We start from the raw sequence: 23,605 nt of genomic DNA on the forward strand, positions 1-23,605 counted from the left end.
AGCCCCTTCTGAAGGAAATCTGCGAGACAATGAAGGAGAGCAGGAAAAACAAAAAAAAAGACGTGTGGGGTAGGAGATAGATAGTAGCAATAGGGGAACGTCATAGTTTGATAAACAGAAATAAAAACAAAAGTGTTACATGGGTGGGAAAAATAAATAAGGAGGATTAGTCTATTTCTTCAAGAGAAGGTCAATCTTGGCCTCCAAGGCTTGCAGTTTTTCGTCCTTTGCTTGGTTGGCAAGCGTAAGCTTTTCCACATTGGCCTCGAGTGTGTTGACAAGCTGGTGTAGTCTGTCCAAGTTGGCCTTCAAGCCGGTGGCTGCGGCGCCTACCTTAGCTGTGGTTGAAGTAGATGTAGCAGACGTAGATTCTGGCTTTGGTTCAACCTCGGCCTTTGGCACAACTTCTGGTTCTTCCTTTTTAGGGACCTTTGCTTCTTCCTTTTTGAGTTCGACCTTTGGTTCTTCCTTTTTAGGTTCAACCTTTGGTTCTTCCTTTTCAGGTTCGACCATTGCGTTTGCGTTAGGTGCAGAGGCGGAAGACGTAGTGGTCAAAGGTGTCGTAGAGGCAGACTTCTTGTCGGCCCACTCGTCGTCGTTGTCGGCGTCGACCTCAACATCCTGGGTGTCATCGTCGGAGAGGGTGTTTACCTTGTCCAGGAGCTTGTTGACGCCCTTTTCGTTCAACATTTTTTCAACACCCTGTTCCTGGGAATGGGTGAAAACTGCTCTTGGCTCATCCTTCGGTTCCACCTTAGCTATCGGTGATGGAGATGACGCCTTTTTCGGTGTCTCTTGCTTTGTTTCTGTAGGCTGGGAGGCAGGCTTCGGTTCTTCCTTCTTGATCTCTTGAGGGGGTTTCGACTCGGAAAGAGCTGGGGATGTGACTCCTTCGTATATGTCTCTCATCGAGCACAAAATAGGGCCGTCGACGGTCTTGCCGGCAAAAAATTCTTCTGCGGTGATGGCTGGCTTGTCTGCCGGAGCATCAGGGTAGATGTCTTCCTGAAACATTTCCGATCTTCTTGGGACGATGAACGAGAGAGGTTCGATGGAGTTGTCGTTGAGCAACTTGTATGCCCGGACCAGCTCGTTTTCCTTGACGTTGACGTATCTTTTCGGAGCGACGGCAAAGCCACGCTGGGCCTCGGTTGACGGGTACTCGCTGAGCAAGTGCAGGTCGTCGTCGGCAAACTCAAAGTAGCGCACATTACCGTCACCCTTCCCTGCTACAAACAAGAGGTTTGTGCTTGGGTCGAAGAAGGGCATGAGGGTGCCCGAGGAGGAGTCGATGGAGATGAAACCGCCGATGGGGCCTCTGGCGACGTCGTCGGAGTCCCAGAGACCGACCTGTCTCTCGGAAAACCTGTCGAAGCCGGTGGTGACGAGTCTGTTGGTGTTGCCAAGCCAGAGAACCCTGCAGGCCTTGGCCCCGAGGTGGCCGGGACCCTCTGAGAGGAGCTCGCCCGAGCGGGTGTCCCAGACCCGAATCTTCTTGTCTCTGGACGCGGTGGCGATCTTGGAGCCGTTGTAGCTGAAACAGAAGGAGGTGATGAGATCCTTGTGCTGGAGGGTGACTTTGCACTGTTTCTGCGCCACGTCCCAGATCTTGACGGAGTAGTCGAACGAGGACGACGCGAGGACGTCCTTGGCGCACGGGTGGAACTGCAGGTGACCAACCTTGCGTGCGTGGCCCACCAGGGCGCCCTGCGGCTGCACGTCGACAATGTTTTCCGGGTCGACGTTCACGTACGAGTAGTCCTGCGGGATATCCCAGATGAGGATCTTGCCGTCCTCGCCCGACGAGAGCACCCGCTGCTGGTCGAACGGGTCGAAGGCCGTGTCGAGCACGCTGCCGCCCGTGTGGCCTCTGAACATCGGCACCTTGTCCGGCGCCTTGCCCACCTCGTCCACGGGGATCACTGTGAACGACCCGATTCCGTTTGCATTCAACGCGATGTACACCCCGTTGCACTGGATGATGTTGCTGTCAAACGCAGACAGCGTCGGCTTGAGGTTTTCGTAGCAGAGCTCCTTCTTGAAGGGCTGCCCGTACACGTGTCTGAACTTCGACGCTCTCACGAACTTCCCGCTCATCCTGCTTCTGCTGCTAGTGTCTTTGTAACGAGAGTGTGCACTGCTGCAATTGACACCTGTCGTCTACGCCCCTCCGCCCCGTCCAGGGCATCTCCGCCCTCCTTCATCCCCTGGTGGCTCTGTTTTTGTACCTACATCTTTGCCGTCTCTGTACCTCATGCAGCGCTCGACGGCATCGTCGCCCCCCATCAGCGTCAACAACCAACAACAGAACAGCCGACGTGGCCGCGGAAAATTCCGCGGAAAATTCCGCGAAAACCCTGCTGACGTCAGCATCCCGTCGATCGGCGGAATTTTCATTTTTGTCGTATTTTCAGGAATATACACGGGAGAAGAGGACGCGAGCCTCCTCAGGCAATGGCCAGGCGGCTCAGTGGCCCCGTTCCACGCGGGGGCTACTACCAGCCGCGGTGGAGCGTTGGCCCGGCAAGCGAGGGGTCGAAGGGCTGGTCGGCGCAGACGGCGAGGACGCCGGCGCCGGCGCACTCGGCGTGCACGTCGAGCTGCTGGCAGAGCGCCCACACGGCCGGCAGCAGACGGCTGCCGCCGTCGGCGGCGGTGTTCTTGCCGCGGCCGACGACGCAGGTGACACGTGTCTCGCCGCGGCGGAGACAGCGCTGCAGGTGGGCACTGAAGTAGAAGAGGGCCTCGGGCACGTAGAGGCCGTGGAGGTCGACGACGTCTGTTTCGAGGGATGGGTTGTGGTGGCGGAAGAGGTGCTCGGCGGCGCGGGCGTTGTGGGCGGCGGCGGCAGAGAAGAGGGCGCGGGCCTCGCCGGCGAGCTCGGCGGCTGCCAGCTTGTCGCCGCGGCGGAAAGCGGCGGCGGAGTCGGCGAGCACGCGGTCGCGGCGCTCAAAGGCGGCGGCGGCGCGCTGGCGGAGGATGTGGTGGGCGGCCGAGGCCGGCGGGGAAGCTGGGGAAGCCGGGGAAGACGGTCGGCCGGTGGCGGGCGGCGGCGGGCGCGCGGGGGGCGCGCCGGCGGGGGCGCTGTCGCCGCCGGCGCGGACCGCTGGTCGGTGGATGAGCTCTCTGTTCACGGGCGGTCGCTTGACGGTGCTGTTTTTGAGACTCTTGGGCGTCTTTCTGCCGGTGGCGGTAGCCCGGGCAAACGCAGACGCCCGGGAAAGCGCTTTCAGTGCAGCAGTGTCTCCGTGCATGCGCTTGCTGGCGGTGCGGTGGCCCTTGTAGCGGCAGAAGCGTCCTGGGGCGCCTCCCCGAGCACAACGAACCCTGCGCCAGCGGAGACCCTCTCTGGTAACGTGGGTTTTTCTCCCCCGACAGAAACGGCGCGTGTGCCCATGAGGTTCGTTCCTCTTTCGGGGACCGCGTGGGTTTTTTTTTCATGCTTTTTCCCTGTTTTCCCCTAGAGGTGGTGCTCACATGAATCTGGATCAAGAGCCTCAAGAGCACACGACGCAAGAGCACAAGGCGTCCCCGGTGGTCCCTCCGCACTCCTTTCCACACACCTCTGCCGCCGACCATGCAGACTGCAAGCGGAAGCCCGTTCGCAGGCATCGTCGACCGTATTTCGCAGACCTACACGGCAGACGACTCGCAGCTGCAGGAGTCCGTTGTCGAGGAATGCATGCAGTTCTACCTGTCCATCGAGCAGAATGACCATCTTTTCTGTAATTCCGACGTCGCCGCCACAGTCATGTCCTTCCTCATAGTAGTCTTGGCGGGCTTCGACGTCGACTTCAACAACGAGCAGTTCCTCCCGATCCGCCGGTGCATAGATAGCTGTTCCGACTGCATGATCCAATACCATCTCCACAGGGCAGACATCAGAAAGAAGTTCACGCTCGACAAAAAGGTCCCCTACAAGAGCATCCAGCTCACCATGGAGAAGCCCGCCCTGTGGGAGGCCAACTACCTCTATGACAAGATCTCCGACTCCATCGAGAAGAAGCTCGACAACGACGCCCTCAAGGCCGTCCTCACAAAGATCCTTGCAGAGTGCCTCCTCAACCCGAAGATCCTCCGCATCCACCCGAAGTTGAAGGCCTATTTCGACCACTGCACCTCCTTCCTCAACGCCGCCCACGACGTCATCGCCAAGCATTTGAAAATCTATCCCGGTATCCTTTTCCTCATGTTCTCTGACGACGACAACCAGCGCAACTGGGCGTTGTCCAAGCTGCCGTACTCCCTCATGAAGGACGACAGCAGGAAAGTTGTCAGTAAAGATGACGATAACAACAGCGACGACTACGACCCAGAAGAAGAATACATCAAGGACCTTAAAGACTACTACTCCGAGAAGGACATCAATGCCTTGTTCATCGAAGAGTACGAAATACACTTCTTCAACATCCAGAAACCGGAGTACTTCACTGACGCAAAATCAATCCATTTCTGGACAAACGTCATCCCCCTCATCAGGTTCTCCTCCACCCACGTAATTAACTCTTCTCTGCTGGAGCCCTACTCTTGCTCCAGTTACAGAGATGATGTCAAGATCAGAATCTTGCCCTTGATGTCCATCTTCATCAATCACATTTTCTCCTATCTTGACACCCCGCTCCCCTTCCTCTTACGATTCTTAGCTCTGATGTTGGAGAAATATAAATCCTCCATTTTCGACCTCATCAAACCCCACAATTATATGAGCTTCTTCGATATGGCCTTCAACAACCCTGCATATAAAAAATACTTGGTCGAACTCCACCCGGACAACTTTCCGAACGACCTGAAGGAGCAAGACTCTACCCAGAGCCCTCTATTTGTTGATTTGGTGAAGTGGATGGAAATCTGCTCCCACATCTTAAACGACTCAAGTAGCTGTCAATTCTCCATTGCTATGTTTGGCTTCATGGCAGATTACATGAAAAGCCCAAATTGTGGAACCTTTGTTGGTACCTACGTCATGGAAAATATGATCAACCAGCTCACCTTGAAAAACAACATTTACACCGAAAAAATAGGAATGGAGCTAAGTTACAAAGCCAGCGCAAGAGCCTTAATAAACAAGAAATGTATCCTCTTGTACGATGCAACACTAATCAAGCCATTGGAAACAAGAGCAATCAAGTTGATCAAAACTTGTTTGATCTTCGATATTGAAAATTTATCCTATCATTCTAATAAATTCAGTAAAGATGAGGTCTCAATTACTCCTGACTTCAACAGCGATCTTTGGAACTTGATATTAGCAAAGCTCTCCACAAATGGAACCTTATTGATTGTGCCTATATTTTCATCCTTCCAAAACATTATCAAAATCTTTCCTATAGACATCGCTTATAAAAGAGCAAAACTTTTGAGCAACAGCACCAGCAAAAACGAAGAAAAGACCAAAGAATTACTCCTCAATTGCAGTAAACACAACAAAGTTATTACTAAATTCACAATCTCAATTGAAGGCATACTAAACAAATTCTCCGAATATCTAAACTCTCAACAAGTCAAAGTGGTCTTGATGACACAGAAAACGTCCTTGGGCTTTTGGTCTTGTATCCTATCCCCGATAGATAAGATTTACGAATCAGCAATAGCATTTCTTTACGAAGCATTTGATGTTGATGATAGACTAGAAGCATTCAAAGAATGTCTCAAACTCGACCTTATAATCACCTTAGACTCTTTCAGGATTTCTCTCTCAAATTTCACATCACTACAGCTATTCATACCGACAAAGAGAACGGTGAAAGTGTTGATGGATTTCATTACCTGCTTATTTGACCCAATGACAGGTATGATGGTTTCTTCTAATGTCGAACTCACATTGCTCTTGAAAACTTCTGTCATCGAATTCTGGATTGATATTTGGGGGTTTCTTGGAATGATCTTTAAAAATATTTTTGATTGGTCAATGAATTACGAAAAGCTGAAAGTAACTTTGAGTAAAGAAATTGCAGATCATATTACCACAGATTTGTTGAACTTCACGAGAGATGTATTGGACTTGTCACATCTTGTTTTGAACGGTTTTAAAGTCATCATGACTTTGCTAAATTCAGGCTCTTATTCCGAATCACAGGTCAAACTCATAAAAGAAGCAATGCTGAAACCAATCATAGCTACTTTGGCAGATCTGTTTAAATGGTTGAGATTGAGTGATGCCGCATTGTTGGTCAGATGTGTCGATTTGATTACCAAAATATTAGACCTGTCAAGTAATGGTGGTATCAAACTCAACGACGAGTTGTTGACCATATTAATAAAATTGTGCCTCAGAGCTAAAAAGTTTAACAATAAAATGAATGCGGAGCAAACTGGTGAATTATTATTACGTGCAAGGAAAACTAATGATGGATTGGTTGAAAACATCTCCGCCTCGGTAGAAGAAGAAAAACGTAAAAAATCACAATCTCCCGATATCAAATCAGAATATCAGTATACTTCAAGAAGTTTACAAGGCGCCAGACAACAAACGCTCGGAAGTTATTTAAAGCCGTACATTAAAGAAAACGTTCCTTCTTTTGACGCTCCAAAACGCTTGTCCAAGTTGGAAATGGCCCAATTGAAACTCAATGAAAAGAGAAAGTCAACAGTCGATCCTACTAGAGAACCTGCAGCTCCTAGACCAGCAGGCTTCAATAATAAGAAGAAAGCCATTGCTATCTCAGATAGTGAGTCTGATGCTGAAGATTCTGATAATGAACGTGGGGCCTTGTTCACAAAGGAACAGGTGGTTGCTAAAATGAAGAGAACAAAGGCAGCACTGCAATCTTTACAAGTTCCTAGATTTGGTGCAAATTCTTCAAAGTCTAATAAGAATCAAAACTCGGAATTAGACAAAAAGAAGAAGGCAGAAGAATTGATGAGATTGAGGTTGAATGTTGATATGTCTTCTCTATATAAAACAATATTGTCTTGGTCTTACAATAACGACAAAGAACTACCTTCTGATTATGATGAGTCTAAATATCACCCTGTCTCTGATGCCTTCAATTCTGTCTCTGATTATCAGAAGTGTTTTGAACCCTTACTTTTATTGGAATGTTGGCAATCTATTCAAAGGGCCAAACAGGTTGCACAAGAAACACCATTCAGAATGACAGTCGGCTCAAGGTCTGCCACAGACTCTTTCTTTGATATATATGCATCTGTGAAAAAGTCAGTAGTTAATGAGGTTCGTTGTTTTGGTGACAATGATCTCATTGTTTTGATGTTGATTGATGGTCTTCCTTCCGAAGATGATGGTGTCGGAATACCGAGAAGGTTGGTCAAAAATTGTAGGCTGAATTGTTTTGCCAAAGTACGTGAAATCAAGAATACAAATGGTGCCTATGCTGATATAACTTTGAGAATCTCTTCCGATAACGATATGGTCCACAAAATCTCTTCAAGTATGGAACTTGTTGGTCTTAAGGTGAACACTATGACTACTTTGGAAAGAGAATTTTCATCTCTAAAAGGTTTACAATATTACGACTTGTGCCCAGAGATCATCAAGGCTCTCCCTGCCCCAATAGAATTTCCAGAGGCTAGTAAGATTGAAAAGATCAAAAGTGTCTATGACGTCAATGACTCTCAAGCAAGAGCTATCTCGGGTACATTTCAAGGTGATGGATTTAGTCTCATCCAAGGTCCACCTGGTACAGGTAAAACCAAAACTATTTTAGGTGTCATCGGGTACTCATTAACTCAAGAGAATAGTTCTATCCATCGTGTTGTTGCTCCAGGCGCAAAACTCGATGTGGCTTCCAGTGCAAATGAAACGAATAAACGTAAAATCTTGATTTGTGCACCATCTAATGCTGCTGTTGACGAACTTGTTTTGAGAATACGGAGAGGAATCAAAAACTCAAAAGGTGAACTTTTTAAGCCCAATGTTGTCAGATTAGGTAAATCAGATGCAATTAACGAGCAAGTGAAAGACCTGACATTAGAAGAGCAGGTTGATTTACAATTATCTAAGCTGAAAAATAACGATGATAGTTCTATCAGAGAAGAGCATAGGAAATGCATCATTGAACGTGATGATTTGAGAAGACAATTAGAAGCTGGAAACCTATCAGAGACTGACGTCGGTAAGGCTGAAATCAGATTACAGGAAGTAATGACCAAGCGTAGAGAGCTAGGTAAAAGATTGGATGAAATGAGAGAACAAAGAGCGGTCAGTTACCGTAATAGAGAGATTGAAAGGAGAAATTTACAATTCAAAATATTGAATAATGCTCAAGTTGTATGCTCCACACTTTCCGGTTCTGCCCATGATGTTTTAGCTGGTATGTCAATGACTTTCGAGACAGTTGTCATAGATGAAGCAGCACAATGTATCGAATTGAGTGCTATTATTCCTTTGAGGTATGGATGCAAGAAATGTATCATGGTTGGTGATCCTAATCAATTGCCACCCACTGTGTTATCGCAAAAAGCTGCTTCTTTCAAATATGAACAGTCACTATTCGTCAGAATGCAGAATAATCACAAAGATTCGGTTTACTTGTTAGATGTTCAATATCGTATGCACCCTGAAATTTCTGCATTTCCATCTGCTGAATTTTACAACTCCAAACTTAAAGATGGTCCAGATATGGACAAGATCAATACACGCGCATGGCATTCCATTCCAGACTATGGCCCATATAGATTTTTCAACATTCGTGGTCAACAAAGCAAAAACGATCGAACAAAGTCACTTTTCAACGTGGTTGAATGTAGGATTATTCTTGAAATCATAGAAAATTTGTATAAAAGATTTCCGAACGTGGACTGGTCGAACAAAATTGGTGTTATTTCCCCTTATAAGGAGCAGGTGAAACTTTTAAAGAAGACTTTTATTGATAAGTATGGGTTTTTGATAACTAAGCAGATTGATTTCAATACGGTTGATGGATTTCAGGGTCAAGAAAAGGATATAATTCTCTTTTCGTGTGTTAGAGCTGAAACTCATACAGGAGTTGGTTTCTTGGCTGATATACGAAGAATGAATGTTGCTCTAACAAGAGCCAGAGCCTCTTTGTGGGTAGTCGGATCTGTTGATGCACTGGTGTCCAATAAAACATGGAGAGAACTATATGAGAACGCCAAGGGTAGAAAATTGGTAACTGAAGCTTATCTTGGGTTTACTAGCAAATTGCTTCAAGGAGATAAAACCTCAGATGCGAAAAGTGAAACGAAAACGGAAGACGTTGACACACCCAAGTCATCCGGTCTTATAATGCCAAATGATGAAAGTAACGTTAATAATGGAAACAGTAAACGCTCCAAAAATAAGAAGAAAAGGCCAAATCACGAAAGTGAAAATAAGGTGGATGTTTCCAAGTTGAGGAAGATTTCGAAACCAAGTATGCCACTTCCAGTGAAATCGTATAGTGGAGAGATATCTAGAGACAAGAAGGTCATTAAAACCCCTACTTCATCCGGTGTGATACCTCCTAAAAATGGCAATAATGGACTGCCCGCTGGTATGGTGAAAATCAGCAAAAAGAAAACATTCCAGATACCGAAGGGTCCAGCAAAGAAAAGATAAATTGTGTGTGTAATATTTCCTATATATAAAATATACCAATTACGAGAAACTTAAGAACATAATTTATTAAATGACTCTCATTCTGCTTTCCCTCCTTTTGAGTATTTGAATCCCTTCACTAGATTATCATACTTTGAGGACTTACTGGAGATTTGTCCTAGACCTAGTTTTGTTGCATTGGCAGTTGTGGCAGTAGTCGCCAAAGTTGGTGTCATGTTCACAAACGTGGCTGGTGGGGAAATAGACAATTGTTTCTGTTTATTGTTGATTTGTAACGACTGTTTATTGGAGCTCACAAGAGAAACGTTGTCTAGAGAGTTAATGTTTGGATAATACTCGGTGCTGTCTCCTGAAATATTCAACGAATTAACGTCCGCAGTATGATCATTTTCTTTACTTGCAGCAACCTCTGGTATTTCAATGTTTAGTATGGACAAGGCTTTTTCGATAGCCTTTAACTCATTTGCTATTATAACTTCGACATCGGACAAGTGTAATGTCTTACTTTGGCTTAGTCTCTCAAGAAGATACTCTCTGTTGGAAATTAGCAGAGGTTCGAGCTGGTCAGTTTTCATCTCCTCGATGAAAACCTTTATGGATGATTCCATCTTTTCCAAGGTATCAAAGATATCGGAAAGATATGCTTGAGACTGCTCAAATTTGGATTGCATTCCTGAGGAGCTGTCAATCAGCATGTCCAATGAGTTTATCTGCGACTTCAAGTTGTCAGAAACCTCCACATCTGAGAGCTTGTTCGATCGTATCTGATTCTCTTTGAACATTAAATCTATCTCGACTTTCTCCTTCTGGTCCAATGCTTCCAACTCATCACTGTGAATGTTCAACTTTATTTCTAGCAAAGACTTTGTTTCTAATAGCTGATGGGATATTAGCTTCTTCTGGTTTTTGAGGTTTTTCAATTCCTGTTCTAGTTTGTTTATTTTGTCGGTTACCTGGTTAGACTTCAGTAACAACGACTTGTACGTCTGGCCCTCGTTTGAGTTTTTTGTGATGTCTGTAATTTTCTCCTTTACGCTGGACTTCTTGTTAATCCAGTCAATGAACGTTTCGTACTTTCCTAACTTCGAGTACTTCTCCGAGAGGTATATTTCACTCAAGGCCTCGTAGTTCTGATTGAGCTCCTGAATCGACAGAACTATTTCCCTTCTTGCTGAGGCCAAATGCTTGTCACCCGACTGGAGATATCGGCTGTGTAGCTCAATGAGTCTCGGCAGTCTGTCGTGCAACAACATGTTCTCCTGGTTCTTCAAAAACTGAACCGGGTCGTTGTGGATGGGCAGCATTGGTATGAACGCATGGTCTGTTGTGTTTGCAATTTGTACAGCGGCGACCTCTCCCAGCGGGCTTTCTTCCTTCGGGTCCACCGCTAAGTATTGCAACATTGAGGAAAGTGTAGGCCACAGCTTGGATCCTCTGACGTCTGTTTCGTCCGTATCTGCATCTACGCCGGGTGCCCGTTTCAAAATGCCTGCGTTCTGGCCCGACTCCAACTGTGGCGATAGCTCAAACGTGCTATCGGATGTCATCATAAGCTTCTCTGTCAGCACGTTCTCCGTGTGTATGTTCTTATATCTGCTTGTGTTCCTGCCTGAACGCCTGACAACCCTTGGTTGTGCCCCCGCCATCCATGTAGCCATCGGTGCCCGATCGCCGACATGCGTGCCTTATCGTATCGGCAGGGAAAATGCGTCCGTCTCTACACACGGTGCATAACGGTCGGGGCTTCTGCCTGGGGACCGGAGGTGCTTAGGCAGGGCTGGCTGGGAGTGCCATTGCAAGTGTCTGCTATATCTATTACGCTTGTACGCCTATACCGAGGTGAGAAGCTACACACTATATTTTATCGTCCAGGCTTAACTTCTGCGTGATGTCAGAGGTGCTCTCGATGATCTTTTTGAACTCCGCAAAAGACAACTTGCCGTCGCCGTCGGAATCGCCCTCCATGATCGTACGGTCGACCAACTCCTGGAGCTGCACGTCCGTCAAGGAGTCAGCCACCATGAGCCGCAACACTATGAACAGCTCGCCGTTTGAGATGTAGCCGTCGTTGTCGATGTCGTACACCTTGAAAAGAAACTTGAGTTTGCCGTCGACAGACCCAGCGGAGGAGAACACGGACAACCCAGTGACAAACTCCTTGAAGTCGATGTCGCCTCCCTTGTTCTCGTCAAAGATGTCCACCACCCGTCTCGCCAACGGGTTCTGGCCTATCCCGGGGATCGCTAGAAACTCATCCTTGTCGATCGCCCCGGAGTTGTCCGTGTCGAGCTTCATAAACCGCTTCGCAAGACGGTCAATTTCTTCAGATCCAACTACACAGGGTACGGTGTTAGTATAAGTCCAGACTCGGAGGCACCACCCGTCGAACGCAAGCTCGATCGATGGGAGGATGGATGAATTGAGAGGCACGCAGCAAACGTGCGCACGCCGCCTTACTTACAGTTTGTCCCCTCGGACAAGTCATCCAGTAAACTCGACGGTATATTTCCCATTGCTGTGCTGTTTTGTGTATTTGCACTTGCCTCTGGTCTGTCCCCTAGCAAGCCACTAACTCCACCCGTCGTCCTTCCAGACTGATCTTATGACAGCTAGAAGACCTCTCTTCTTCCCCAGCAGCGCCTCGCTCTTCTGAGAGGGGGCTCGCTGGCAACATGAATTTGGCGCCGTGGCCGGGTATGTTTCCTAAATAGGCATTTACAAATGGGGGTACGGGCGGGTGGTCATTAGACAGCGGAGTAGTCCCGGGCAAGGCCCGTGCGGCCTTCCTCGACACGGGCACCCTCCGCAGAAGATACGCCGTCGTCTTGGGCAAAGTCGCTTCCAAGACCAGTCCATTGGCGGCCCTGAAGCCCCAAGGCTGACGTAGAAACAGTCTTACCCACGGCCAGGGTGCCGGAAAGCTTCTTGACAAGACTGGACTCATTGGGGTTGTCGCCGGCAGAGCTGCTAGTACGGTTCCCCTCGAGCTCGAGCTCGAGCTCGAGGTGTCGAAGCTGGCGGAGCGGCTGGGACATTCTCAGCTTCCCGCTGACAGGGTCAAACTCGGGAGCGTAGTCATTGTCGCCCTCGGTGTGAATGTCGCCGGTCTCTGCGCTTGGGTTTTCCAGAGATTCTTCTGCAGCCCCATCTTCGGCCCCGTCGTGCGCAAGCATTGTGTCAAAGTCCGTCACCCACCGCCCTGTCCACGTCACCTGTGGCATGAGGGCAAGTTTGAGCTCGTACGGCGTGATTATCGGCTTGAAATAGTCACCAAAAGAGTCAATGATAATGCCCGACTGGCCGCACCCAAGCACACACCACACATCGACACATTCGAAGTTCGCAAGTTTCGCCACGTTCGGCTTGCCGACGACAAACATGTAGTGCTTCTTGCCGGCCTCAACAATTGACCTCGTCACATGATTCAACAGCACCCGCGTGTTTGCTAGCGAGAGTGTGTTCACCAACACCCCAACGGTGGACGCCGTACGGGCAACCTGCATGTTTCTATATCTTTTCATCATGGTGGGGAACTGGTCGTACACGAGCTGAACGTTTTTCGGGTCAAGCACTTTCAGAGCGCCGAACTTCGTGCTGAGCTGTAGAATCCGTGCGTCGTGAGGACGCGTGATGTGGAACAACGAGTATTCCTGTGTAAGGCCATCGAATTTGGCGCTCTCCTCAAAATTCTCGTCTTCGAAATCAACTGTTTCCAGGTAGTCGTTGATGTCCAGTTGTTTGAACCCGGAAAGTATTCTGTTCACGCTGCGTATCTGGGCCCGGCCTTCACCGGTCGTCATCAAGACTTCGTACCCATCAATCACCTTCGATTTTTTGCCCGACTTTTCGTAGTCGACGTGTGCAACAACAAGGTTCTCGTAGTTCTCAGCATGCAACCTCTCGTATAATGCAGGCAAGATATGACTGTGCGGTGTGTCTGCCATGAGCACGATTTTTTCAGTTTTATCCTCAAAGCTAAACCGGAAAGTGCTGAGCACTGCCTCGAGATCCACGTACGGTTTTCCAAACACGTAGCACGACGGGAGCTTTTCCACTGGGTTTAGGCACGCGTCACCGAAGTGGACCACGATATCGCCACCGACATGACCTGCAGCAGTCTCGTCGATGCAGCACGGAGAATACGAAGTGTCTGCAAGAATCCATACCTCTTGGTGGAACTTGTCTTTGTTCTTACACTGGGACCCGCAATTTCCACCACACGTCTTGCTGTCTATCGTCTTCTCTACCGACTCGATGTCTCTCGACATGCCCACAGCACCACCGGACGTGGTGAAATCAACCTCTTCTTGGTCAGCGGCCTTTGCCTCATGTTTAGCATCATGAAACTCCTTGTTCCACTCGTCTAGCTTGTTTTGTAGGATCTCCGCCACAATCGTAGAATCGCATACCAGCTCGTCCGGAAATTGCAACGGTATCACCTTGTATTTCAACTCCCCTGTCAAAGCGTCTCTCTTGTTGAGAAAGCGAGCTAGCTTCTCCAAGCTGTAATACTCTTCTATGAGTTCTGCAATCTCCTCAGACGTCACCTTCTCTTTTCCGATGTAGCGGGGACCCAAATGCCGTCTCTTCTCCCGAAGCATCTCCTCACTGAGACCCTGCACCTTTGCAAAAGCATCTTCCTCATCTTGCGCCGTTGAAAGAGCCGGAGCTGCTGATGCTTGTAATGTTTCTTCCATTTCCTTTCCAGTTATGGGCTTCTGGTATCTGTCCTTCTCTCTCTTTCTAGTCCGATTCACTGTTATTAGAGTGTGGACTGCGATAAATCATGTTCCGAAAAATCACCAAAAAATTTTCAGCTGACGTAACATTTGTCAACGGTTTCTGCTTTCAACTCGTGCAGATCTTAATAGCAGGCAGCATGGATGCCTTGCCAAACTTGTCTGGCTCCCTATAAACGTAAGAGCTGTAATCCGGTTTATGTTCAGTACACTGCAGGTGCTTTATAAACGTGCCTACTCTACTTACGCCACAAAAATGTCCCGAATCGAGCTTGGCCACACTGCAGATTATCATGTGCATCTTAGACAGGGAGAGATGATGGAACTTGTTGCTCCAACTGTCAGAGAAGGTGGCGTATCTATTGCATACATTATGCCGAACTTGACTCCACCTCTGACAGACATTGATAGAGTTGTCCAATACCAAAAGGACTTGCAGAAATTGGCCCCAAAGACCACTTTTTTGATGACTTTTTACCTTTCCAAGTTGCTAACTCCTGAGATTGTCGCAAAGGCTGCAGATGAAAATGTTATCCGTGGTATTAAGTGCTATCCAGCGGGTGTCACGACCAACTCCCAGGCTGGTGTTGATCCTAACGATTTCTCTGCCTTCTATCCGATTTTCGAGGTGATGCAGGAAAAAGGACTAGTGTTGAATCTTCATGGTGAAAAACCTTCTTCACATGATAGTGGGGAGGACATCCATGTGCTCAACGCAGAACTTAAGTTCTTGCCTGCCCTTGCAAAACTCCACAAAGATTTTCCAGAACTGAAGATCGTGCTTGAACATTGTACCTCAAAGGCTGCCGTAGATGCGATCCACGAACTCAACAAAGATCTTAAACCAAACGAAGAACCAAAAGTGGTTGCCTCTTTGACTGCACATCACCTGTTCCTAACCATTGACGATTGGGCGGGAAACCCAGTCAACTTCTGTAAGCCCGTTGCGAAATTGCCAGAAGATAGACGTGCACTTTTGAATGCTGCTGTCTCCGGTAAGCCTTACTTTTTCTTTGGATCGGACTCGGCGCCACATGACCTTTCCAAGAAGTCTACTCATGTAGGTGTATGTGCCGGTGTCTACACCCAAAGATATGCCATTGGATATGTTGCTGAAATTTTTGACAAGGCGGGTAAGCTTGACAAGCTGAAGGATTTCGTTTCAACCTTTGGAAACACATTCTACTGTATGGATGAATCTAAACTCGTTTGTAAGGACAAATGTGTTTTGGTCAAGAAAGAGGTCGAGATTCCTGATGTTATCGCATTTGATGATTCAAAGTTGAAGATTGCTCCTTTCAAGCCCGTCGAAAAACTTTCGTGGTCAACAGAATGGATATAATGTCGTAAGATGTTAGTGCAACTCCTTATTATTTATTATTCTAATTTACTTTCTTTCTATGTATGTTTTTCCTGAACAGATTACTTTATACTTAACATTATCAAGGAATAGGTTGTTATACATTTCCTAGTAGAATCATGAACTTTAAGTTGGAATCCTGACCCTCGGCAAAAGTTCCATCTTCGTTGAAGACACACATGTTATTACTTTTCCAACCCCAACTCTGGGACTTGCTGAAATCGTTTGGAACAGACAAAAAGGAGGTTATCGTAGGCATGGCCCGGCGAGAAGGTGTAAATATGATGAAATATACTTTGATTGCATTTCTTTGGTCTTCATAACTTATCATTCCATTTGATTTCCGTTTCATAGCTTTGGTAGTTCTATCATAGCTTGCAACTGTTGGCTTACTATCATCGGATACTGACAGATCTATCATGTTCATTCCCAAGCTTTCCAGTGTGGACTCATTGCTCCGATTTCCGTAAAGCTCATTGCTGTTAGGTTCGGTCCTCTCAATTGGGACAGTTTGATACGACAATATTTTTTCCTGTCTCTGGTACTTCTTTGGGGAAAGCTTGTAATTGACATTGTTCGCATATATGTCGGGGTTAATTAGGCCACTTTTGGAAGATGAATTGGAAGAGCCGTTGTGTGCTCTGTGTAAATAAACCCCCACTTGGTAACTATTCTTAGACTGAATATGGCTCTTTTGTAAATACAAGTTCCAATATGAGCCAGCATACCAGAAAGTTTTGCCATAAACCCTTTTGTCTGTTGAAAGTTCAGAGACATTGGCAAACGAAATCGAAAATCTGAAAGGAGGGATTTTTGTCCAAACAAACATTTTCTCATCAGTGTCAAAACTATTATTTTCTCCCTGTGTGGTTTTACTATCGTCCGAATTCAACTGGTTCACAGCAGTAGCTGAGAGACTTTGTGATAACAATACATCCAATTCTTTTGGAAGTCCGGACAAGGTTTCATCCTTTGACGGAACCTTAAACCATTTGTGATTTTTCGAAGGTGAGCTTGGGCAGGTTATAACGTTATCCAAGTGAGGGGAATCTTGAGCTCTGGAAATAAGTGTCTCCAATTGAACTGCCTGCCATAGAGCGGAATGCAAAACATGAGGTTTGATGTAGTTCTCACCATTGATATCGCAGAGTTCTTCCAACTCCTGTAGCTGATCTGGAGGAATATGACAATAATGGATTTTCTCATTAAGTACTTTTTTCAAAGGTGCAACATTATCTATCTCTTCTTCTAGGCAGGAGGACTCTAACCTTCTTTCTATTAGCTTTATAATAAATATGCATCTATCCCATTCTGTAGGAACAAAAAAGTAGTCCTCACCGAGAACCTCAGCTGCAATGGTAGTTGGTATGCCATCCCATGCATCTGGTCCTTGCTCCCATCCATTGGCGCATAATATACCCTTTCCATTTTCAATTATTCTTTGACTTGCGGATCCGTACTCACAAGCTATGGCAAAGCTCAGGTTTTCGGCAAGGTTCAAAATACTCATATTCTTAACAATGTAGTCTGTTGCTGTACAGACAATATCTGATAGAGCAAGGTATTGGCCAATTTCAATCATATTGTATGGGATTTTGCACTCTTCCTTCAGATTCACAGCGCCATATAACCTTGATATTGCCAACTCAAAACTTTTCTGTTTGCAACTGAGGGATGTACTATCACTGAATACACCATCTTCCTCAAAACGTAGATCGTAAACTTTCCTATAATCGGAGTCTGTTTTCGTGCCTCTGGAACTCTTCCCTCGATCAGAGCCATTTGAATCAGACTCCGGGTCTGACTCTGAGTCTGAACTCGAGTTGCCGCTTGTGTTGGCATGACTTTTCATGCTGGTAGACCAAGAAAATAGAGATCTAAAATATGGACTTCGGTCAAGGAAAAGTTTATGTAACTTGTACTTCTTTCCGAAAGCTCTGATAATGACATCGTAATGGTCGCCTCTCACTAGTCCGTTTAAAAACAAATGTTCCGAAATGCTGGGGGTATGGCAGCAACCATACGGGCAAGTAGAAACATCATTGGTAGAATGAACCATATCATGCTGTGCTGTCTGTTGTTGCTTACCGTTGTTTTTTTCTGTAATGTTTAAACTAGGCACCAATGCCATAGGAATTCCATATGGGCTGTTTCCTGACATTTCGCCCGAGTAGCCTCCGTTTATATTGTAGTGGGAAGGCATACTGTTACTTAGAGTCAACAACTGGCTTGATGAAGTGTGTAGTTGCTGAAACTGCTGATTGTAGAGAAGTTGTTGCAGGTAGTGACGCTGATAGTGCTGCTGAAGCTGGGATATCTCTGGTTCTGCTGTTCCTGTTCTCCCACCTCTACTTCTGTCTTCACGGCTTCCGGGCAAAGTATTTTGTGCTGTTGATGGGGAAGATGACGGTAACAGGATGGTGCTTCCTAGTTGTACTGGCGTTTCCAAAACTCTTTGTATGTGAGTCGGAGCCTGAGTCTGAAGCCGGCGAGTACTCGGGGTGCCATTGAGTACGTCCGACGACGAAGAGGAGGGGGAGAAAGAAGGGCTCACAGATCTGTGGCCCGCTGGATGGACATCCTCGAAGGCAGACATGGTCGGTGATCTCCTCTGTATCAGTGCTGCACGGTTGTCCAAACAAACCTGAAACAGACAACGTCTTTGTCCGTGGCACTCACGATAACTCGAGCAGGGCAACCGCGTAGCAGTACGGAGACATGTTACAATTACACGCCTTTTCTATCCACATCTATAAAACTAGTTTGTTTTTCTGTCTATCTACTCAGACTGTTCACAGAGGAGTCCCCTTAGTTTGCTAGCAATCTCCAAATCCTGCTTGGAGTCTTTGGAAAGGAGATCCTCGTCGTCCTCCCCGGCGCCGTCGTCGTTCACATCCTGCATCCAGTAGAGGTTTTTGGCACCTGAACTCAAGAACGCCAACATGTATACCCTCCCGCTCTTGCATGAATTTATCTTCTGCCACACCACATCACCCTCAAAGACAAGCAACTCGTCCGCTGCGGATGACGTGCTTTGACGGGGTCTCCATGTGAAGGAGTAACACCCTTCGCCCTCAGGACTGTGGTCAACTACGATCTCTCCTGGTCCGTTTAGCGGCGTGTATACACCGGTATCCTCATTGTAATCTACCTTTCCTGCGTTAAACTTTAATGGCAATGTCACTGTCATCTTGTTTGTCCGATGTTGTGTAATTGAGGAGGCCTGGCTTACCCTTCAACTTCTTGTCTAGTGGAGAGAAGGAGGAGGAAAAAGTCAAGAACCCGTCAGAGGCAAACGAAAAAGTGCTCTCGCTCCTCCCCGGCTTTCATGTTTCCTGTCTCTTAAATCATTCATGTTCTACTCCGTGGAACAGTTGGGAATGCAATGGGCCGTGTAATTGTCTCCCTAAAAAACAAGCCTTGCTAGATTAGGCCAGCCGGGTTATGAATTTCCCACCAGAAGACATCAAGCAGCTTGTGGCAGAGATTGCCGAGATCCTCATCAGGAAGAATCAGACAGTGTCAGTCAGCGAAGGAGCATGCGGCGGATTACTTAGCGCATATCTCATATCGTTGCCAGGAGCATCTAGCTTCTTTGATGGCGGACGGTCCATCTACAGCTTGAAGTCAAGATTACGTTTATCAGGGTGGAATAACCAGCAGATTAACAGTTACACCGGTCCATGTGAAAATGTTGCTTTGAAGATGGCCAGAAACCTCCGTGTAGAGTTTGGATCCACTTATGTTTTGTCAGAGACAGGATATGCAGGACCCTCGACCAATGTAGGATTGGGTCATGACAATGGCAGCATCAATGACGCCGACGCAAAGGTCGGAACGGTCTATCTTGGAATTTGCGGTCCCAATGGGGGGCACTCCTGCGAGATGTGCACCGAATCAAACGATAGGTCCACCAATATGCAGTTGTTTGCCAAGTACAGCTTACAATTCTTTTTACGGATTTTAAAGCAAGAGCAGGAAAAGATTGAATGAAGGCTGTCGTGGCAAACAATCCTACTGTTTCGCAGTACGCAACTGGGGCAGTGAAAGTTAGTGTGCCGGTGCTTTACCAGGCACTCTTCAAGCTAAAAGGTCAACCAAAGCACGTCGTCAAGTCCTGTATATATCCCTAGTCTAGTCTAATTCTGGCTATTACTTATACTTTCTTGCAAATATCGTTTTGATTACCTAATCGATAAATACTCAAGGAAATCTCAAAAGGTCTTTGTTGCAAAGTAAATAGCTCTACTTAAAAAATTACACAAATCATATTTATTATGCGGTCGATCGTCGAAGACATAAAAGCGATGATGTATAACCCCAAAACTAAATTTCCAACAATTGCTTTGGTGGCCCAGCTGGTTAAGGCGTCAGTCTCATAATCTGAAGATCGCGAGTTCGAATCTCGCCTAGAGCATTATTTTTAATACCCATAATTGTTCATTCCATTGTTAACTACAACTACTGTTATAGAAAGAAACAACTTATCATAACATCAAAATCTCTTCAACCTCCATGCCACAATCAACACATCTTTTCACAAAAGAGTTTTCAGGCACCTCCTCTTTATCTACTGGTTTTTTTCGCTCCGGAAATGACCAATCATGTACGTGCTTTTTATCCCTCTGTGAACGTAGATTTCGAGTTAACTCCTCAGCTCTTAACTTCTTCCTCATTTCTCTCAACTTGTTGTTGAACCTCTTCTCACGCCTATTCTTCCTCATCTCTTCTCTACGTAGCCACTCGTTATCAAGGTTGTCCGATGACCCCCATTTCTTGAAAGCATATTCTTCTATTTGATATCGTAAGAACAACTGCATTCGAGAAAACGTGCCACTGTGTGGATTCTCTTTTACTATTCGCCTGAATAACCCCAAGTCTGCAAGCTCTGGTTCAGTCATAAAGTAATCCTCCTTGCATTCCGTTTTCGTTAATAACGAGTATTTTTCAGGATGCTTCTCTTTGCAACTCTTGCAAACCCTGCAGTTGAAAACTTCTAGCATTTTTTTGTCCAAGTCCACCGACCCACACTCGTAGCACTTCGGAGCATTCTGTAAATCCATAGGTGGCAAGTCGTCTTCATCTTCACCACGCACAGTCATATTCCTCTTCTCTAGCTGCTGGTTTTTCCAGTCCGTTAAAGTCATCTCAATAGGGTTCCCATTTTTATCCACTTTCTTGTTCGATACAAACCCACCAAAAGTATCTTGCATTGTAGAGAAATCATACTCTATGTAGTCCGCTTTGTGAACCGAAGGCCTAATGTAATTTGAAGAAACTTTGTTAGCTGCGGGATTAGTTGCCAAAGAACCAGCTCCTATTCCTGGGCCTCCATCATTGACTGCACCAGGTACTGCAGGCTGGTACTGTTTTAATGATGCTTGAGAAGCATCTCTCAAAGCACCAGATGCCACACCTTGCTTCATTCGAAGTCTTTCTAGAGCCTTTTGTCGATTTTTCTCGATCAGCTGCTGCTGCTCCGGAGTCAGAGTCAGTTTAGCTCGTTTCAATTCCGCTGCCGGCCTTGGGTTTATTTCAGCCGTATTTTTCAAGGAACCGCCTTGCCTTTCACAGTTGCTTTCTCCGACGCCAGACACAGCCTGTTTCACTAGCTGCTGCCGTTGTCTGATCTTCTCCAAAGCTTTGATACGGTTCTCATTCTAATTTGAAAAAATATCATGTCAAAAATCGGTTAGTATCCACCTTCTTCAAAGGGTCACATCTAAAACATGTATTCTTTCCTACGTACAATCACAGCCTGCTTCTGTTCAGCATTCATTATCTGGTGACAGATTGTTTTAGCCTGACCGCTACCTTAGTCCCCAAACGCCCTCGTGCTAAACCTCTCCATATGCGTTTAAATAGATAACTATTCTCGACTGCCCAAAGATGGGGCAACGCGCCGATCCGGGAGGTGGAGATTGGTCTGGAGACATGCCGTCTGTTTTGGGAGTACCTTTTTTCTCCCTGTTGGGGTTGTTTATGCCCAACATGGGTCCGGGATCAAGTGGACAGCATTAGCAAAAACGTACTTATACATCCGTACCACCGGGAAGAAAGATAGAGACAGCTTGCTTTTATCGCCCTCTACTCCGTCCCGATGGGTGACAACAATTCTATGAATACGCCTCAGGGCCAAAACACATCCGCAGGTCTGAATGCGAACAACATGTTCATGTCGCCCTCAACTCCTCGAAGGAACAAGAAGAAGATAGTGTACAGTGACCGATATATACCGACAAGGTCCGGTGTTGACTTACAGGCTGCGTTCAGTTTGGCAAACTCCGAGTATTCCCAACCGGCATATGCATCAGCAGACATGTCCAGCAGCGTAGACAACAACAACTCCAACGACCCAGATTACCTGCGAGAGGAGGAGGCTAACCGGACTTTTGATTCTGTGCTTAAAACCGAACTTTTCGGTGACAACGTGCCCATGTCCTTTTCCCGAAGACCGAAGAGCTCCTCATCAATGAACTCTAGAGCAGTGACCCCTCCGCCAAACATGAATAATGCCGAAGCCGGAATTCACAGCATCAACTACAACAATGCTAACGGCAGCAGTCGTTCTTTAAATGACCGAAGCAGTGCTTCCGATTACACCAGTATTAGTCGAGAGGAAAGTTTGCAAAGAACCCCTCAGAGGCAAACAGGAAATCTTTTTACATACCAGTCACCTTCGAAAACCAGACCCAACTCATCTTCTCTGGATGCGCAAAATGAATTGTATTCACTGTCACCGGTACGAGCAGACACTCAGAGCTTGTTGCTATCCCCACAGAAGAAAACAAGAAATATATCAAAAATGCCATACCGTGTGCTCGATGCTCCCGATTTGGCTGACGACTTTTATTTGAATTTAGTTGATTGGGGGTCGCAGGACGTTCTAGCTGTAGGATTGGGATCCTCGGTTTATTTATGGGACGGCGCATCTGGATCGGTAAATCACTTGTGTGATCTAGGTGCTACCGACAGTATCTGCAGTCTCTCTTGGATCGGATCAGGCACACATCTTGCTATCGGAACAAACTCCGGTTTGGTAGAAATTTGGGATGCGACAACATGCAAGTGTACTAGAACAATGACTGGCCACTCCATGAGGGCATCATCACTTGCATGGAATCAGCACGTCTTAACATCTGGATCGCGAGATAGAACAATTTTGCATCGTGACGTGAGAGAACCGGCTCACTTCATGCAAAGATTGGAGTCTCACAAACAAGAGGTTTGTGGATTGAAATGGAATATTGAAGAAAACAAATTAGCTTCCGGTGGTAATGACAACAAATTGTTTGTTTGGGATGGTTTGAACAGTGAACCACTATATAAATTCACTGAGCATCAAGCCGCTGTGAAGGCAATTGCCTGGTCGCCCCACCAGCGAGGAATACTTGCATCTGGAGGAGGTACCGCTGACAGAAGAATTAAAACATGGAGTACACTTACGGGAAATAAAGTAAGCGACGTCGACACTGGATCCCAAGTGTGTAACTTGGCGTGGTCTAAAAACTCCAATGAATTAGTTTCAACCCATGGATATTCGAGGAATCAAATCGTGATATGGAAATACAATACAATGCAGCAGATAGCATCTCTTACAGGCCACACTTATAGAGTGTTGTATCTCTCTATGTCTCCCGACGGGCAAACCATCGTCACAGGTGCCGGTGACGAGACCCTGCGTTTCTGGAATGTTTTTGAGAAGACAAAAAATGACGAAAACTCTTCGTCTGTTCTCTTGGACGCCTTCATGCAATTGAGATAATCTCTTTTTTTCATATTTTTACTAAGTCGATGAAATTGTACATTATATTAATTGAACCAATTCTTTCAGGTTTGTACTTTTATTAACAAAGTCTTGTATTTGAATTCGAAATTTCATTCCAATTCAAGTATTGTCTACAACGATATTGTAGTCACAAAGTTTCTAATCAAGCAAAAATTTACGTACTTTTATTTTGGTTCTATAGACTTTTCAAGTATTTCATT

General features: G+C 46.3%; 11 protein-coding genes and 1 non-coding gene across 12 annotated transcripts; 4 read left to right on the forward strand and 8 right to left on the reverse strand.

Moving 5' to 3' along the window:
- Positions 1–171: 171 nt before the first annotated feature.
- Positions 172–2,097, reverse strand: PICMEDRAFT_37398 (hypothetical protein; the record flags this gene model as incomplete). Its single annotated transcript, XM_019163082.1, has 1 exon — positions 172–2,097. The coding sequence occupies one exon, from the start codon at positions 2,095–2,097 to the stop codon at positions 172–174; it is 1,926 nt and encodes a 641-aa protein (XP_019015491.1).
- A 398-nt stretch (positions 2,098–2,495) lies between these two features.
- Positions 2,496–3,254, reverse strand: PICMEDRAFT_13582 (hypothetical protein; the record flags this gene model as incomplete). The annotated part of the gene is made up of 1 exon (XM_019160082.1): positions 2,496–3,254. One exon carries the CDS (start codon positions 3,252–3,254, stop codon positions 2,496–2,498), a length of 759 nt encoding a protein of 252 aa, XP_019015492.1.
- A 6,259-nt stretch (positions 3,255–9,513) lies between these two features.
- Positions 9,514–11,223, reverse strand: PICMEDRAFT_18294 (hypothetical protein). Its single transcript, XM_019161935.1, has one exon. It carries the CDS (start codon positions 11,173–11,175, stop codon positions 9,595–9,597), a length of 1,581 nt encoding a protein of 526 aa, XP_019015493.1. The 5' UTR covers positions 11,176–11,223; the 3' UTR covers positions 9,514–9,594.
- Positions 11,224–11,247: 24 nt separating this feature from the next.
- On the reverse strand, positions 11,248–12,061 carry PICMEDRAFT_18295 (hypothetical protein). The gene is made up of 2 exons (XM_019161936.1): positions 11,979–12,061; positions 11,248–11,850 (listed from the first exon to the last, which is right to left on the reverse strand). Exons 1-2 carry the CDS (start codon positions 12,028–12,030, stop codon positions 11,372–11,374), a joined length of 531 nt encoding a protein of 176 aa, XP_019015494.1. The 5' UTR covers positions 12,031–12,061; the 3' UTR covers positions 11,248–11,371.
- Positions 12,013–14,275, reverse strand: PICMEDRAFT_18297 (hypothetical protein). The gene has a single exon (XM_019161937.1). It carries the CDS (start codon positions 14,212–14,214, stop codon positions 12,262–12,264), a length of 1,953 nt encoding a protein of 650 aa, XP_019015495.1. The 5' UTR covers positions 14,215–14,275; the 3' UTR covers positions 12,013–12,261.
- Positions 14,276–14,436: 161 nt separating this feature from the next.
- Positions 14,437–15,896, forward strand: PICMEDRAFT_18299 (hypothetical protein). The gene has a single exon (XM_019161938.1). It carries the CDS (start codon positions 14,513–14,515, stop codon positions 15,596–15,598), a length of 1,086 nt encoding a protein of 361 aa, XP_019015496.1. The 5' UTR covers positions 14,437–14,512; the 3' UTR covers positions 15,599–15,896.
- On the reverse strand, positions 15,714–17,675 carry PICMEDRAFT_60520 (hypothetical protein; the record flags this gene model as incomplete). Its single annotated transcript, XM_019163442.1, has 2 exons — positions 15,714–17,338; positions 17,447–17,675. The coding sequence occupies 2 exons, from the start codon at positions 17,673–17,675 to the stop codon at positions 15,714–15,716; spliced, it is 1,854 nt and encodes a 617-aa protein (XP_019015497.1).
- A 720-nt stretch (positions 17,676–18,395) lies between these two features.
- Positions 18,396–18,806, reverse strand: PICMEDRAFT_13588 (hypothetical protein; the record flags this gene model as incomplete). The annotated part of the gene is made up of 1 exon (XM_019160083.1): positions 18,396–18,806. One exon carries the CDS (start codon positions 18,804–18,806, stop codon positions 18,396–18,398), a length of 411 nt encoding a protein of 136 aa, XP_019015498.1.
- A 193-nt stretch (positions 18,807–18,999) lies between these two features.
- Positions 19,000–19,899, forward strand: PICMEDRAFT_18301 (hypothetical protein). Its single transcript, XM_019161939.1, has one exon. The coding sequence runs from the start codon at positions 19,061–19,063 to the stop codon at positions 19,607–19,609; it is 549 nt and encodes a 182-aa protein (XP_019015499.1). The 5' UTR covers positions 19,000–19,060; the 3' UTR covers positions 19,610–19,899.
- A 60-nt stretch (positions 19,900–19,959) lies between these two features.
- PICMEDRAFT_t143 lies at positions 19,960–20,033 on the forward strand. The gene has a single exon. It is a non-coding gene; the product is annotated as a tRNA-Met (tRNA).
- On the reverse strand, positions 20,031–21,424 carry PICMEDRAFT_55937 (hypothetical protein). The gene is made up of 2 exons (XM_019163183.1): positions 21,366–21,424; positions 20,031–21,276 (listed from the first exon to the last, which is right to left on the reverse strand). Exons 1-2 carry the CDS (start codon positions 21,393–21,395, stop codon positions 20,104–20,106), a joined length of 1,203 nt encoding a protein of 400 aa, XP_019015500.1. The 5' UTR covers positions 21,396–21,424; the 3' UTR covers positions 20,031–20,103.
- A 193-nt stretch (positions 21,425–21,617) lies between these two features.
- Positions 21,618–23,554, forward strand: PICMEDRAFT_18303 (hypothetical protein). The gene has a single exon (XM_019161940.1). It carries the CDS (start codon positions 21,717–21,719, stop codon positions 23,379–23,381), a length of 1,665 nt encoding a protein of 554 aa, XP_019015501.1. The 5' UTR covers positions 21,618–21,716; the 3' UTR covers positions 23,382–23,554.
- Positions 23,555–23,605: the final 51 nt, after the last annotated feature.

The sequence above is a fragment of the Pichia membranifaciens genome (assembly GCF_001661235.1).
Source record: "Pichia membranifaciens NRRL Y-2026 unplaced genomic scaffold PICMEscaffold_7, whole genome shotgun sequence".
NCBI lineage: Eukaryota > Fungi > Ascomycota > Pichiomycetes > Pichiales > Pichiaceae > Pichia > Pichia membranifaciens.

Coding starts and splice junctions, on each gene's coding strand:
- PICMEDRAFT_18294 (XM_019161935.1), bottom strand. CDS start 11,175: ATGGCTACATGGATGGCGGGGGCACAACCAAGGGTTGTCAGGCGTTCA.
- PICMEDRAFT_18295 (XM_019161936.1), bottom strand. CDS start 12,030: ATGGGAAATATACCGTCGAGTTTACTGGATGACTTGTCCGAGGGGACA. Junction 11,851..11,978: donor CTTGTCCGAGGGGACAAACT/GTAAGTAAGGCG, acceptor TACCCTGTGTAG/TTGGATCTGAAGAAATTGAC.
- PICMEDRAFT_18297 (XM_019161937.1), bottom strand. CDS start 14,214: ATGGAAGAAACATTACAAGCATCAGCAGCTCCGGCTCTTTCAACGGCG.
- PICMEDRAFT_18299 (XM_019161938.1), top strand. CDS start 14,513: ATGTCCCGAATCGAGCTTGGCCACACTGCAGATTATCATGTGCATCTT.
- PICMEDRAFT_18301 (XM_019161939.1), top strand. CDS start 19,061: ATGAATTTCCCACCAGAAGACATCAAGCAGCTTGTGGCAGAGATTGCC.
- PICMEDRAFT_55937 (XM_019163183.1), bottom strand. CDS start 21,395: ATGAATGCTGAACAGAAGCAGGCTGTGATT. Junction 21,277..21,365: donor AACAGAAGCAGGCTGTGATT/GTACGTAGGAAA, acceptor TTTTCAAATTAG/AATGAGAACCGTATCAAAGC.
- PICMEDRAFT_18303 (XM_019161940.1), top strand. CDS start 21,717: ATGGGTGACAACAATTCTATGAATACGCCTCAGGGCCAAAACACATCC.